Source organism: Paroedura picta, chromosome 1, assembly GCF_049243985.1.
Source record: "Paroedura picta isolate Pp20150507F chromosome 1, Ppicta_v3.0, whole genome shotgun sequence".
NCBI lineage: Eukaryota > Metazoa > Chordata > Lepidosauria > Squamata > Gekkonidae > Paroedura > Paroedura picta.
This window is the reverse complement of record NC_135369.1, coordinates 199,182,346-199,195,163: the sequence shown is the minus strand read 5'-3', so window position 1 is coordinate 199,195,163 and position 12,818 is coordinate 199,182,346. Positions and strand designations below refer to the sequence as shown.

General features: G+C 47.3%; 1 protein-coding gene across 5 annotated transcripts in view; it reads right to left on the bottom strand.

Moving 5' to 3' along the window:
- Positions 1 to 12,818, bottom strand: part of MACROD2 (mono-ADP ribosylhydrolase 2) — a 1,296,381-nt gene that overhangs the window by 1,244,152 nt on the left and 39,411 nt on the right. For all 5 annotated transcript variants that reach the window (XM_077316459.1, XM_077316450.1, XM_077316428.1 and 2 more), the window contains one exon: positions 8,482 to 8,589. In XM_077316459.1, coding sequence (XP_077172574.1) covers positions 8,482 to 8,589 — 108 coding nt within the window. The remainder of the gene's footprint in view (positions 1 to 8,481; positions 8,590 to 12,818) is intronic.

Here is a 12,818-nt window from a genome sequence, read left to right as displayed (position 1 = left end):
GAGGAAAGTGAATGGTTTGCAGGGGAAAAGAAAATGTAAAGAAAGAAAATATTTTATGCATGTGGGTCAGATTTACATAAGAATCTAAAGATCCTACCAGCATGAGCAATCAAGAGCTGTCTAGTCCAGCTGTCTGTTTGCAACAAGAAAAGCTGAATCAAGGCATTTAATTTCTTTTTGTTTCCTCCAAAGCAATCAGGACAGTGCACATGTCTTGTGTTCCTCCAAACCAATCAGGACAGCCCACCCCTATATTATTTATTTATTTATTAGACTTGTATCCCACCGCTTTCTGAAGAACTGTGGCGGCTCACAATATAAAACCCCAATAAAACCCACATAAAACTCATTATCCCCAGGGCTCTAAGCTCTCTATAACAAAAAAAATTGGCAATTTTAAATCCTTCCCCCAAGCAGACCAACCTAGAGGTGGGCCTCAAACAAAGACCTGGAGGAAGAGCTCTATCTTACAGGCTCTGCGGAACTGTGATGGCTCCACCAGGGCCCTCAGCTCTTCCAGGAGTTCATTCCACTAGTTTGGGAAAATGTTCAGGAAATGGAGGGAAGGACAGAGCTCTAAAGAAGAGTACCTACAGGTTACTAGGCAACTCTGCTCTAACCATCCAGCAACAGCTTCCAAACATCTGGCAAATGAAATTGGGAGTCTGTGTGGCTGTCCATGAAGAGATAGAGCTGGGTGTCATCTGCATACTGGTGACAGCCAAGTCTATAGCTCTGGACCAACTGCACTAGAGGGCACATGAAGATGTTAAATAGTGTGGAGAAAAAAAACGTGACTTGGGAAACCCCACAAGGGAGCTGCTAAGAGTGCGACGATTCCTCCCCCACCGCCACCTTTTGTGTCTGGTTCCAGAGAAAGCAGCACGGCCACTGAAGGGATATCCCCCAAATTCCGGTGAGGAGGCAAGGCAACAACTGATGGTCAACCACATAAAACGCGGCCACCAAATCAAACATCACAAAAATGGCCAAGCCGCTCTGATACAGTTGGCCCTGGAGGTCATCCACCAAGTCAACCAACATCATCTCCATCCCATGACCAGGATGGAACCCCAACTGGTATGGGTTGAAGACCAAAGCTTCCTCCAAGTATGCCAGGAGCTGGTTCGCCATGGCCCTTTCAACTACCTTACCCAGGAACACAAGATGCAAAACTGGGTAATAGCTGACCAGGTGCCATAGATCCAACGATGGCTTCTTCAGTAGGGGTGAACCACTACTTCCTTTAGTGCCTCCAGAAATTCCCTCCTGGATAGGGAGAGGTTGATGATCTCTCCTAGAGGGCCTCTTATCCACTGGTCGCCCAATCTGAGCAACCATGATGGACATGGATACAAGGGGCAAGTGGTTGTCCTCAATGACCCTAGCAACTTGTCCACTTCAATTTCTGAGAGCCACCTGAAGCCATCAAACATATAACCCTGCATCGGCCAACGGGCCTCTAGTTCACTCTCTGTATTAAAGATGGCAGGAACATCCTGGCGGAGCGACAAGACCATATTCAGAAAAAGCTCGCTAAGCCCTCGCAGCCAAGTTCCAATTGAGTACTAATTTGGCAACCCTCCTCATGAGCAGTCAAAGACTGAACTACCCTAAATAACTGGGCTGGGCAATAGCTCGCATATGTAATAGCGACAGCATAATAGCGACAGCGCCGCAGGCGTGGCACCTCCGCACCTGCGCGTTTGTGCCTACGCCTCCCTCTCCCCCTCCGGTCCCCAGGCCTCCCTCTCGCCCCCCGGTCCCCAACCCGAAAAAATTTGGGGACCACTGGTGTACTGAATACCAACATCATAACAAGACACCAAATTCAAAATTGAAGATAATTACTCGTCGTATCTTCCTCAATTCCTCTTCTCCACAAAAAGTATTTCATTCTTCACTGCTGCAGCAGTATTCGAATAGCGTGGCTCAAACCAATATCGCCAGGCATGCTTCTGAATTAATTTCCTCCCAGAAAGCTACAAGGAGAAAATTCTCACTGGGTGATAAATTAAGTTGCCAAATGAAATGGATTAGCAATCAGCAATAGACTGTCAGATCAATTTCAGATTTAAATTCCTCCTCTCCTCTCACCTGTTCATTAAACCCCAGATTCATGGCAACTCCAGTGACTGATTACGCATTAACAAGCTGTTCATGTGTGGAGGTGTATCCCAGTTAGTCAACAGGCTACACTAACACATTCATTTACACATAATTCATGGGTAATATATTCCATTCACAGTTCCAATATATAAACACAGTACCCTTACCTTGAAGTTTAATTTTGGTCTGACAGCAATGTGATGCTTCATAAAATTAAGTTGCAGCAAAGCAAACCAGAAAGTCCCTCAAGGTCAACTGAAGCAACAGAAGTTAAGCAGTATAAATTACTGTTGTGTACGCTTTAAAATAGCAGCAAGAAAGAGAATATTTCACTCTGTATGTATAAAAGTTATTTCTTAATCCTCTACTTTAACGCCAGGAAATTTTATGCATTAGTACTACAATTACTTTTCTTATGAAATCCTTGATTATTGGGAAAAACAGCATTTGAGCTATAGACAGACGTTACGTGTAGGTATTGCAGAAACCATTTCTCTACTAGTTATTACTTTATCTCTTGACATGAGAATAGATTCTAATATGATATAAGAATAATGAAAGACGGTGTAATCACAGAACCAAACAGAGAGAAAAAGACCAGTTGGAGATGAACTGGGTGTGATTGTACCTTCTCCCTCTACCTTCCAAAACCATGTAAGTGGCACTACAGAGGTTGGCCTGGACTTCCCAATACAGTCTTTCATTTGAATGTATTCCATTACTAGTAGTTTTTGACTAGAATCCATTAGACTGTATATGCATACAGTATGTAACTCTGTATATTTTTATTTATTTATATGAAAATTCACTTCAACCTTTCAAGGGTTACTAAGGTGGGCTTTAGTCCTAAAAAGCTGTTCTAATTTTCTCTATGATGTTACAGAAGAAAACCACTAATGGAAAGAAAGAACTTGGGAGAGGGGAAGATCCTAAATATGACAGTCTCATCTTGTTTACTGCATGTGCAGGATGACTTTCAGAGAACTGAGTCACGTTTTCTGGGATCTACAGAACACGGGACTCCAATTTATGCTGTTCATGATGATATGGGAGGGATGAAGATGTCTTCTTTTTCCCTGCAGAGCAGAGCCCTTCACAGTGAGATTCAATGGTCATTTTCCCTCTGAGGGCCAAGGTTGAGATGGCTAGAGCAAGTGTGGAAGAAAACTCACAAAGAAGCTAAAAGAACATCTTATCTCATGCTTATGAGATGGTGGCTGTCCGGGCCCGCCCAGGAGGCCGGGTGGGAGTCCAGACGTTTCAAGCCCAAGAGCCCCTCCCCCATTCCCGCAAGCTGAAAAGCAGAACCCCATACAGATTGCAGAAGTCGATGCCCGGCCACCTCAAGAGCAAGCGGCTGTAGAGCCCGCACCGCAGCCACAACTCCTGCACCGAGACAGCCTACAAGGGAGGGATGAGTCACTGCCCCTCCCGACAGCCAAGGACTCCAGTGAACCCAACCCTGAGGGAGACGAATCAGCCATACTCCCACAGGGGCCTGGGAGAGCCCGCAGTAGACCAGAGGGACGCCCATGCTGGTTCGCGCAGCACGTCCAGACAGCAGAGAAGCCGAGGGATGGGGCTGATGAAGCCTCGGGGGCGGGGAAGGGAAAGGGGAACTGGGATAAAAGGCGGCAGGGAAAGGGGGCGGGGGTCGAACGAAGGAGAGAGGAGGAGAGGACGACTGTAAACAAATAAAGGATTGAATAGCAAAGGAACGTGTGTGAGTGTGACGGGGAGGGGGAATTGAGACGGAGCCTCTCTGCGCCTAAGGCTGACGGCACCACAGCTAAGTAGGAGGCCAAAGGTGGGTCTGACTCCAACAGCTCGGGTCCAGAGTGGGATAACCCCTCACCCCTGCCTCTCCGGCGGGGTGACTCCGATACCCTAGACGAAGCCCGAGCAGAGGGGCCGACATCAGGCACAGGAGCAGCGGGCACCAGCGCATCCGGGCCTGACAGTGGTGAAGGTAGAAAAACTGGAGTTTTCGTCACCTCTATTTTGTCTGCAAGCTCTCACCCAGCACAATTGTTTAGGGTGATTGGATCCCTTACCACTCTCGAGGAAGAGCACCAAAATAGTAGCAAATTGGATTTGAGCTGTAAGGCATTAGCGAGCTTTTTTGTTGATAAAGTCTTGTTGCTTCACCATGACCTTCCTACCACAATTCATACAGAATGTGAATTGGCCTCACAGCTCAAATCGCAGGGAAGGGTGTTTGATGGCTTCAGGCGATTCTCGTTAACCAAAGTGCTGAGGTAGCTACATTGGTTGCCAACTGCATTCCAAATCAAGTTCAAGGTTTTGGTATTAACTTTTAAGGCCATTTGCAGTCTGGGCCCTGCATATCTGAGAAACCACCTGCCTCCTTATGCCCCCCATGGGCCCTTCGCTCTCCGGGTTTGAATCTGCTGGTGGGCCCTGACAGAGCTGATGCAGTCCCACGGGGCCTGCAAGATGGAGCTCTTCCACCAGACATTTGGCTGAAGCCGGGCCACAGAACATCTAGGGTCCCTCCTCAGGATTCCTGGTACACCTAAGGCAAGAGGTGCTCCCTCTCCCTGAGGATGGCTGGGCAGGGAGTGTAGGCGGCCAGCAGTTTCAACCCACACTGCACTGGTGGGTTGGGAGGGATTTTATTATATTTTATTGTATTTTATGGAGGTTCTATTGTAAACCGCCAAAAGGTGACTTGGTCCGGGAGTGGCAGTCAATAAATTAAATCAATCAATAAAATAAGAACATCTTCTAGAACCTCCTGAAACTGTCCCTTCTGTGGGTAGGATCATCATCATGAGTAATTTGCTCTAAGGCTCTTCTTCCAAAATCTGTTTAAGACACACTGTAGGAATTAACCTTGTAGTGTTTAATAAATGTCGATATGGAGGACCATGTAACCACTTTGCGTATGTCCTCTATGGACACTCTGCTTCCTAGCACACCATTAGTTACCGCAGGGGCTGGAAGAGACTGAGGGGTGGCTTAGGCTCAGGGATTCCGGCGCAACCTTGACTGCCCCCTGGCTGCGATACTGTGGGTGGAGAACTGGAAGACTGGGAAAGGCCAGTTGCTGTCCTTAACAGCCTAGCCGGACTTCTGCAGGCCTCTCTGTGGCCTGCTCTAATCTAAACCAGCAGCGGAAGGCCCAAGAAATGGCCACCCACCAGACAAAAACACTGCAGGAGCTCTAAGAAGCCTATTTGGAACTTCAAGAGGAACTAAGAAAGAAAAGGGAAATGTTCAGAAAATAGAGGGAAGGAAGAGTACCTACAGGTTACTAGGCACTGTAGATCAATCAACAGAAAGGCCAAAGCTGAGAGTGAGCTAAGATTGGCCAGGGAAGCCCATTGTAACAAGAAAAGATCTTTCAGTTACATGAGGAGCAAACGTAAAGTAAAGGAGGCAATAGGCCCACTGTTGGGTGCAGATGGACAAATTCTAATGGAGGATGCAGAGAAAGCAGAAAGGCTCAGCGCCTATTTTATATCCGTTTTTCCCACAGGTCAAAGGGTTTAGGCACATCTAGAGAGGGCAGTAGCCAAGGGATAGTGTCTAGGTGGCAGATTGACATGGACAGAGAGGTTGTCGAGAGGCATTTAGCTGCTCTGGATGAGTTCAAATCCCCTGGGCCGGATGAAATACACCCAAGAGTGCTCAAAGAACTTTCCAGAGAACTTGCACAACCCTTGTCCATCATCTTCGGGACGTCTTTAACGGCTGGAGATGTCCCGGAGGACTGGAAGAGAGCAAACGTTATTCTGATCTTCAAAAAAGGGAGGAAGGATGACCCGGGAAACTACAGACCAGTGAGTCTGACCTGTGTTGTGGGGAAGATAATGGAGCAGATATTAAAGGGAGCGATATGCAAACATCTGGAGGACAATTTGGTGATCCAAGGAAGTCAGCCTGGATTTGTCTCCAACAGGCCTTGTCAGACCAACCTTGTTTCCTTTTTTTGACCAAGTAATAGGTTTGCTGGATCATGGAAATTTGGTTGATGTCATTTACTTGGATTTTAGTAAAGCTTTTGATAAGGTTCCCCATGATGTTCTGATGGATAAATTGAAGGACTGCAATCTGGATTTTCAGATAGTTAAGTGGATAGGGAATTGGTTAGAGAACTGCACTCAAAGAGTTGTTGTCAATGGTGTTTCATCACACTGGACAGAGGTGAGTAGCGGGGTACCTCAGGGCTCGGTGCTCAGTCCGGTCCTTTTAAACATATTTATTAATCATCTAGATGAGGGGGTGGAGGAACTACTCATCAAGTTTGCAGATGACACCAAATTGGGAGGACTGGTAAATACTCTGGAAGATAGAGATAGAGTTCAACGAGTGGGTCTAAACTACAAGTACAACGATATAGGCTAAATATCAGGAAAAGAAATTTGAAGTCAGAGTAGTTCAGCAGTGGAATAGGCTGCCTAGGGAGGTCCCCCTCACTGGCAGTCTTCAAGCAAAGGTTGGATACACACTTTTCTTGGATGCTTTAGGATGCTTTGGGCTGATCCTGCATTGAGCAGCGGGTTGAACTAGATGGCTTGCATGGCCCCTTCCAACTCTATCATTCTGTGATTCTATGTGGAGGGCTCACCATAGCTCTCCTGGCCCTGGGCTGCTGTGGAAGGACCTGGAAAGGCCCTCTGCAGGACCTATGACCCAGGGTTTGCTGCAGAGGCTTTAGCACATCATCCCCAGTTCTGGGAGCATCCTATAGTGAGAGACCTATGGACCTGCAAATGGTCTGGAAACAGGGGGCCTGAAAGGCTGCCCGAAGGAATCATAGGGCTCTGGGGTGCTCCTCCACATGCCCTAACAGGGTGGGATAGAAGGAATCTTCCTTCCTTTCTCTTTCACTCCCTTCCCCTCTTTTTCACTCCCCCTCCCTTTCCTTTCTGGCAGTCTGTATTGTGTTCTTCCTGTCCTTTTCTTTCTTTTTCTCTGCCTGCCTGCCTTGCCTGCCTTTCCTCCTTTTCCCACCAGGTGAGGTCCTAGCACCCATTCTATATGTGGATAGAAGGGGCTTTCCCCCTAGTTTTTCATAACACACAAGCCATCAGTTGCAAAAAAAAGTGAGAGTACAGCCTGCCAAAGGAAAAGGTCAGCCTTTTTAATACTTCAGCAGAGAGATTTGAGTTCCTATAGGCAAAGGATTTTCTTTCCTTACAGTTTCCAAATTAATTCCAGATAGCACTATATTAGCACCATCATTTTTAATAACAATAGTGTAAGACCACCTCTGGAATAAGGATTAGGCTCACCATGATTTAAATATTCTTGCCAATGTAATAACATAGTCACTAGTCTTAATGAATGGGTAAACACTCATGGATAATGGATTGAGCATACACGCTTTATAATCTAGCCTCCTTTACCTAGCTGGGCCTAAAATACAAAGACGCTTTCCAAGCTACTGCAGAACGTAGTTTGCTTAATATACTTGCAGAATGGTGTCCATTCTACAACTGTGCATAAAAGCAGGAATACCAACAAAATTGCACTGACCACAGAACATGGTACCTTGGGAATCTCTGATTCAAGAGGGAAAAAGTCTTGATCCTTATAACAACAAAAATAAAGACTTTATAGAACAGTTTAAAGATTAAGCAGGCTTAATATGTTTTAGAATTGTAATTTGAATATAAGCCATAGTTTGGCAGTTAGAATATAACAGAAGGCAGGAATCTCAAATCAGCTGGCTACATGCAAGGGGATGAGTTAAAGTATGCCTCAGACTTGTTAACAAAGGAACAAACCATGGCTTCCTGTTCTGTCTGTGTGGCCAATTCCCAGATGTGCTATTTGCAGATGAATCAATGCTTCCATTCTTTTCTACGATTTAGACCCCATGCAATTTTTCCTCAGAAACCACTGGATCACTGATTATTGGGAGGCATAAAAAGTAACTAAAGATGCACTGAACTGTAAGAACCTTCCAGATCCCAACACAAGATACACAGCTAATCCTCAAAAGACTGTCTTGAAAACCTTCAATTAGAGATTAACCACATATTTTTAATGAAACACACTAATAAATACACATGCAGAAGAATCCTGCCTAAACATACACTCCTCCCTATGGTACTAGCTTAAGAGTGAAATCTTTTCTGACCTGTAACACAAAATGTAATGTTGACACTACCTGATAAAACTGGAAGCAGTGGAAGGTTCAATATTATTTCTATGCTTAAAAAGAAAAAATGTCAAGCAATGTGTACTGGTAACATTTCACTTTTCTCAACACACAGTCTTCATATAGAAGCACACGTCACTTGTTTCATTTGCCTTTCTACAGCTGGGAACAGGATCAGTGTTTTGTTGGACAAGTAATAATTTAAAAGTTCAGCGTCAGACGAAATATTTTATACCTACCTGCATTAACTATGGCATCAACCTCAAGCAATGTAATATCACCTCTGTAGAGGGAGACCTTTTCACTTAGATTTTTCTTCATGGGCAAAGCTTCTTTAGTATTCTCATCTGTAAGGAAAAAAGACAACATTCAGAGTTCGTACACACCATGGAAAATGAAGATGGATTCAGTTGGGTAGCCATCCTGGTCTGAAGCAGCAGAACAAAGCTGGAGTCCAGGGACAGCTTTTAAGACCAACCAAGTTTTATTCAAAGTATAAACTTTCATGTGCAGGCAGAGTTCTTCAGACACCAAACTGCCATCTAGTCTCATACGACTGTCCATAACTCTGTGGAGCCTCTACCAGAGGATTTTCCCAGTATACCACTTTTTTTTCTTTTTCATAGAATCACAGAATCATAGAATCACAGAGTTGGAAGGGGCCATACAGGCCATCTAGTCCAACCCCCTGCTCAACGCAGGATCAGCCCAAAGCATCCTAAAGTATCCACAATAGTGACTGCAGGTTTGTTGACTGGCTTAACCAATATATTGGACATTGAGAGCATGTAACTTTGTACATACACAAGAGGTGGAGTTTTGGGGGCAACTTACTGGGGTTTTGTTCTCAGTCCTGTAGAACAGTGGTCCCCAACCTTTATTAGGCTGGGGACCAGCAGGGCATCGGGCCGCGCCCGTGGGGACCGCGCCTGCGCGGGCCACGCCCATGCATCGGGCCGCGCCCGCGGATCGGGCCGCGCCCGCAGGCCACGCCCGCGGATCGGGCCGCGCCCGCAAGCCACGCCCACGGATCGGGCCGCACCCACGAGCCGCGCCCGCGGATCGGGCTGCACCCGCGGGCCGCGCCCGCGGATCGGGCCACACCCGCGGGCCGCGCGGGCGCGGCGCGGCCCTGATTCCCTCTCCCCGCCCTCCCCGCAGTAAGAAGCTTCCTGGGCCGCAAGCTTGCGGCCTGGGAAGTTTTTTACTGCGGTGGGGGGGGGGCGTGGAGAGGGAGCCGCGGCCCGGCGCCATGGCCTTTGCGGCCCGGCGCCGGGCCGCAGCCCGCAGGTTGGGGACCACTGCTGTAGAAGAAGCCAAGATAGTGTAGACATAGAAATAATAGCTAGCAAGACTGTAGTTATTTTTCTCTCCCATGTAACTTTTTCCTTGTTATCTTTTAGTAAACCTCTTTATAGAAGCTAAGCACACTGGTCTCATGTATTCCTACAATTTTTCCAAAACTAAGCCCACATGTTTAAGAAAGCAACAGCTTTTGTAAGGAAAAATGAGGGAGGGGCAGGGTCTCCTGACATGACTTGGAATAACAAAGACTATCACGGGACTTGTTTCAGAAAATGTTCTGTTGGTCAATATGTTAGCAGCCAGGCCACCCCTCACAAGGCAGGCTAGTTGCTCCACAAACACTATCTAGCCTCAATTACCTACACTCAGCTGGTATCCTGCCTAGCAATGACATTTTGCTAACAGAAATGTTCAAATAAAATACAAAAATACACTCATGCAGAAAGTGTAGCCCGATGCCATGTGCTCCAGTAGCTGGCTGGAAAATCCTCAAGTCCAGGACATGCTGCTGCTGTCATTTCTCTTCCACCCCTAGAGGTAACTGCAATTTGTAGGTCAATACAGCACCGGAGGACACTACCTTTCACACCCTCTGAATACTCATCCCTTCTCATAACATCTAAGGGATCCCATCTTTCTTCTGGAATTCACTCAGCCAGAGGAGCTGTCCATCTTTGCTGTTCCTTAGAATCATAGAATCATAGAGTTGGAAGGGACCTCATGGGTTATCTAGTCCAACCCCCTGCACTATGCAGGACACTCACATCCCAATCGCTCATCTACTGTAACTTGCCACCCCCTTGAGCCTTCACAGAATCAGCCTTCTAATGGACTTCTCTTCAGAACAATAATTATAACTTTCCTTGTTCTCTCAACTTCAGGTTAGCTTCTGAAATGCACCAAGACAGCACATAGAACTGCAAGTCAGGTTGGGGGACCCTTGACCCAACATATTTTATCCCTTGCATAGCTAGACCCTTCAAGTATTACATTGCTTTGTCATATGACTTGCCTGGCTCAAGTCGATTAATTATTTTCTTACATCTGAAGTTGTATTCCTCAGAAGTGTTCCTCCCTATCTGCCACATCCGACTCTTCCCAGCAATCTGCATTTCAGAAGCTCTCAGTGGTGCAAATGCTAGTTCCCTGCTTGCTTCTCAGCACCTGGGTGTTAGCTAGACAAACCGTCTCCTATTTTCAGGCTGTAGCAAATCAAATGAAAATAATGTGGGAATGGGACTTCATGCCCAAAATCTGGGAGTGTGGGGTCTGAAGGTATAACTAGCTTGGTTTTCTTTTGTAACTTGTCTTTGACAATCCTTGCCTGCCTAATCTCTTCCTTTGAATGCTGCCTGTTTTTGTCAATAAAGACGAAACAGTTTATCAATGTCTGGGATTCCTGCATGTTTGTTATAAGAGAATTCTGTGGATTGCACTCCTGGGGTCATGACAGTTTGAAGGCAAGTTATTCTTCTGTTTTTCTCCCTGTATTTACTCTGTCATCACATCATGCCACTTCCACATTCACAGCACTGTAAAAATACAGCCCTTCCTCTCTGCCCCCACAGTAAAAACATAAAAATGTATGCAGAGCCTTTTCCTCCGTGGCCCCAACCTGTTTGAATACAGTCCCTAAAGAGATCAAGGCCTGAGAGGAACTCAAACAGCTCCACAGGGCATACAAAATGGAGCTCTTCCACCAGGTTTTTTGAGAAGACCGACAACGAGGATCCAGATCTGACACAACCACGAGGAAACTACACCACCAATGACCAAATGTTCCCATCAATTAGACCATTCTCTGTGATTTGTTATCAGTTATATTTCTGTCTCCCCATTCCCTGCTTCACCCGCACAGACAGCCACGGGTGAGTGGTGGGCCGCGCCACCTTCTCCCGGCCGGCGGAGCGGCCTCGCTGCGTTGTAGACGCAGCGAGGACGCTCCGCCAGCCGGGAGACAGCTCGAGAGAGCCTCGGGGGTGGGGGGGCCTGGAAGCCTTCTCCTGGGCGGCGGGGCGGCCTCGCTGCGTTGTAGACGCAGCGAGGCCGCTCCGCCGCCCGGGAGACGGCTCGAGAGAGCCTCAGGGGGCGGGGAGGCTTGGAAGCCTTCTCCCGGGCGGCGGAGCGGCCTCGCTGCGTCGCAGCGAGGCCACTCCGTCGCCCGGGAGATGGCTCGAGAGAGCCTCGGGGGGCGGGGAGGCTTGGAAGCCTTCTCCCGGGCGGCGGAGCGGCCTCGCTGCGTCGTAGACGCAGCGAGTCCGCTCCGCCGCTCGGGAGACGGCTCCAGAGAGCCTCGGGGGGCGGGGGGCCCTGGAAGCCTTCTTCCGACGGAGCAACGAAAATGGCCGCCGACGGAACCGCCAGCCAGCCGAGGATGCCCCGCCGCTGCCGCCCGCCACCGCCCGCCCTTAAAGACGGCTCCGGTAAGTTTCGCTCCCTTCCTACCTCCTGCCCTGTCCTTCCCATTCTAGCGCCCATTGTATTTGGGTTACAATGGGCTCTTTTCCTAGTTATTATTATATTTCATTTGGATTTTATTGACCTCTGAGGAAGATTTGCATAGGTCAAAATGCGTTAGGTCTTTGGATGTTAGGCTATAACTACCTTATATATGTGTGACCTATGAAAAAGTGGTACTCCCTGTTATTTTTATTACTTTTATATATTTGAGCTCCATCAATAAAATTCAAATGAAATACATTTATATTATTTAAAGGTGCAGTTTTCTTAGCCTTTTTAGGATCTGCAGTCAGAGCCTGGAGATGGCACAGTTTGGGTAAGGATTAGGAGCAAAGTAGGGATTAGATGCCATGGACTACCCTCCAAAGATGCCATTTTCTCCAGGGGGAAATGATCTTTGCAGTATAGAGAACAGTTAGAAATTCGGGGTAACTCCAGGCCCTTCTGGAAAATAGGCATCCCAATACAGAAGTCCCACAACCAAAATCAGCTTTTTATCAGCTACAAGGGAACATCTAAAAAAGACACTAAACCATACAACAGCTGCTGCAAACATCCAGGATGCCAACTCTGTGTCATGAACCCCTGGTTCCTGCCCCCCACTACTCTCTTCTTAGTCACTGGATCTCCAGGGTTCTCCTGGAAAACTCCTGCAGCTCCTGCCCCACTCAGCTCAGGCTGAGGAGTACTTCCGCCCTCCCTTTTTCCCAGCTAGGCATTTCAAAAGGCCCTTTCGGTTTTCACTTCTCTCCTATATCCTCCTTCACACTCCCCCCCCCCCTTTTTTATCCAAAGCTTTTCTAATCCTGCT